Source organism: Geospiza fortis, unplaced genomic scaffold (genome assembly GCF_000277835.1).
Source record: "Geospiza fortis unplaced genomic scaffold, GeoFor_1.0 scaffold26, whole genome shotgun sequence".
In the NCBI taxonomy this organism is placed as follows: Eukaryota; Metazoa; Chordata; class Aves; order Passeriformes; family Thraupidae; genus Geospiza; species Geospiza fortis.
The window spans coordinates 1842166-1845260 of record NW_005054425.1 but is presented as its reverse complement, the minus strand read 5'-3'; the positions used below and the strand labels follow the sequence as shown (position 1 = coordinate 1845260).

The 3095-nt window shown below is 62.2% G+C and overlaps 1 protein-coding gene across 1 annotated transcript in view; it reads left to right on the top strand.

Annotated features, from left to right (window-relative positions):
* The first annotated feature begins 45 nt into the window (after positions 1–45).
* Positions 46–3095, top strand: part of EPS8L3 (EPS8 like 3) — a 4913-nt gene continuing 1863 nt past the window's right edge. The window contains exons 1-6 of the mRNA XM_031061754.1: positions 46–86; positions 165–238; positions 331–395; positions 501–671; positions 2797–2896; positions 2982–3046. Coding sequence (XP_030917614.1) covers positions 46–86; positions 165–238; positions 331–395; positions 501–671; positions 2797–2896; positions 2982–3046 — 516 coding nt within the window. The remainder of the gene's footprint in view (positions 87–164; positions 239–330; positions 396–500; positions 672–2796; positions 2897–2981; positions 3047–3095) is intronic.

The following is a 3095-nucleotide window of genomic DNA, read 5'->3' as shown; positions in this document are numbered from 1 at the left end:
GGCCCCCACAGCAGGACCGAGCCGCTCTGGCTGCTCCCCGGCAGGATGGGAGCCCCCTTCGGCCGCTGGAGCAGCAGCCCCTCCCGGTGAGCGCCGCCCTGGGGACCCCCGAGGGCTGGGCGGGACAGGGGGCAGGGCGTGTCAGTGTCCGTCTGTCCGTCCAGGAGCGAATATGAGGACAGGACCCCGCTCCGACATTCCAACAGCTTTGTCCGCCTCACCGGGAAGAGCATCTACAGTGAGTGAGGGCTGCACCCCAAAAACCCCTTCAGCCCCCCCCGCTACCGCCCGCAGCTCGTCCCTGTCCTCTCACCCTGCCTGTGCCCTCAGACCAGCGCAAGGACTACGGGCAGACCCTGCTCAAGCTCCAGAATGATTTCCAGCACCACGTTGAGGTAGAAGCCCCTCCAAAGTGCCCCGCGCCCCCCAGCCTTGCCAGGGACCCGTGTGGCACCGTGTGGCACCGTGTGACACCGTGTGACCCCCTGTCCCCCCCCCAGCACCTGCTGACGATGCCCCTGGAGCGGGAGCTGCGCAGCGCCGAGGATTGCCTGGGGCGCCTGCGGGAGCTGGAGGAGCAGGGCCGGGTCTGGGGCCAGGATGTCATCCTGGAGGTCAAGGACCAGGAGCTGGTGCTGAGCGATGTGGAGAGCAAGGTACTCCCGGACAGGGCACCCCAAAACCCCGGTACCCCCAGCCAGGGCACCCCCAAAACCTGGCATCCCTCTGGCCATGGCATCCTCTGAATCCTGGCACTCCCTGGGCTATGGAAACCCCCAAACCCCGGTACTCCCTGGAATTGGGAACCCCCCGAATCCCGGATGCTTCCTGGCTATGGGAACCCCCAAATTCCGATAGCCCCTGGCCAGGTTATCCCCTGAATCCTGGCACCCCCTGGGTATGGAACCCCCCCAAATCCCGGATGCTTCCTGGCTATGGGAACCCCAAATCCCAGTACTCCCTGGCTGTGGGAACCCCAAATCCCAGTACTCCCTGGCTGTGGGAACCCCAAATCCCAGTACTCCCTGGCTGTGGGAACCCCAAATCCCAGTACTCCCTGGCTGTGGGAACCCCAAATCCCAGTACTCCCTGGCTGTGGGAACCCCAAATCCCAGTACTCCCTGGCTGTGGGAACCCCAAATCCCAGTACTCCCTGGCTGTGGGAACCCCAAATCCCAGTACTCCCTGGCTGTGGGAACCCCAAATCCCAGTACTCCCTGGCTGTGGGAACCCCAAATCCCAGTACTCCCTGGCTGTGGGAACCCCAAATCCCAGTACTCCCTGGCTGTGGGAACCCCAAATCCCAGTACTCCCTGGCTGTGGGAACCCCAAATCCCAGTACTCCCTGGCTGTGGGAACCCCAAATCCCAGTACTCCCTGGCTGTGGGAACCCCAAATCCCAGTACTCCCTGGCTGTGGGAACCCCAAATCCCAGTACTCCCTGGCTGTGGGAACCCCAAATCCCAGTACTCCCTGGCTGTGGGAACCCCAAATCCCAGTACTCCCTGGCTGTGGGAACCCCAAATCCCAGTACTCCCTGGCTGTGGGAACCCCAAATCCCAGTACTCCCTGGCTGTGGGAACCCCAAATCCCAGTACTCCCTGGCTGTGGGAACCCCAAATCCCAGTACTCCCTGGCTGTGGGAACCCCAAATCCCAGTACTCCCTGGCTGTGGGAACCCCAAATCCCAGTACTCCCTGGCTGTGGGAACCCCAAATCCCAGTACTCCCTGGCTGTGGGAACCCCAAATCCCAGTACTCCCTGGCTGTGGGAACCCCAAATCCCAGTACTCCCTGGCTGTGGGAACCCCAAATCCCAGTACTCCCTGGCTGTGGGAACCCCAAATCCCAGTACTCCCTGGCTGTGGGAACCCCAAATCCCAGTACTCCCTGGCTGTGGGAACCCCAAATCCCAGTACTCCCTGGCTGTGGGAACCCCAAATCCCAGTACTCCCTGGCTGTGGGAACCCCAAATCCCAGTACTCCCTGGCTGTGGGAACCCCAAATCCCAGTACTCCCTGGCTGTGGGAACCCCAAATCCCAGTACTCCCTGGCTGTGGGAACCCCAAATCCCAGTACTCCCTGGCTGTGGGAACCCCAAATCCCAGTACTCCCTGGCTGTGGGAACCCCAAATCCCAGTACTCCCTGGCTGTGGGAACCCCAAATCCCAGTACTCCCTGGCTGTGGGAACCCCAAATCCCAGTACTCCCTGGCTGTGGGAACCCCAAATCCCAGTACTCCCTGGCTGTGGGAACCCCAAATCCCAGTACTCCCTGGCTGTGGGAACCCCAAATCCCAGTACTCCCTGGCTGTGGGAACCCCAAATCCCAGTACTCCCTGGCTGTGGGAACCCCAAATCCCAGTACTCCCTGGCTGTGGGAACCCCAAATCCCAGTACTCCCTGGCTGTGGGAACCCCAAATCCCAGTACTCCCTGGCTGTGGGAACCCCAAATCCCAGTACTCCCTGGCTGTGGGAACCCCAAATCCCAGTACTCCCTGGCTGTGGGAACCCCAAATCCCAGTACTCCCTGGCTGTGGGAACCCCAAATCCCAGTACTCCCTGGCTGTGGGAACCCCAAATCCCAGTACTCCCTGGCTGTGGGAACCCCAAATCCCAGTACTCCCTGGCTGTGGGAACCCCAAATCCCAGTACTCCCTGGCTGTGGGAACCCCAAATCCCAGTACTCCCTGGCTGTGGGAACCCCAAATCCCGGTACTCCCTGGCTATGGGAACCCCAAATCCCGGCACTCCCAGGCTATGGGAACCCCATAGCCCACCGCCCCCGTACCCACAGGAGATCCTCAACCACGTCCTGGGCGACCTGGAGCGCTTCGTGGGCCGGCTGAAAACGGCGCTGAGCTCGGCCAGCACCAAGAAGAAGCTGAAGAAGCAGGGTGGGAAGGGAGGGGAGGGTCCCTGGGGGCTGCTCGGGGTTCCGGTGTGCCCAGCCCGGTGCCAGCCCCAGCTGTGCCCCTCCAGCGCTGCCCCCTAAGGATGAGTACACGGATTTCTTCCAGAAGGTGAAATACGCCCTCAACCTCTTGGTAGGTGCCGTTGGTAGGGCTGGAGGGGGCAGTGGGGGGATGTGGGGAA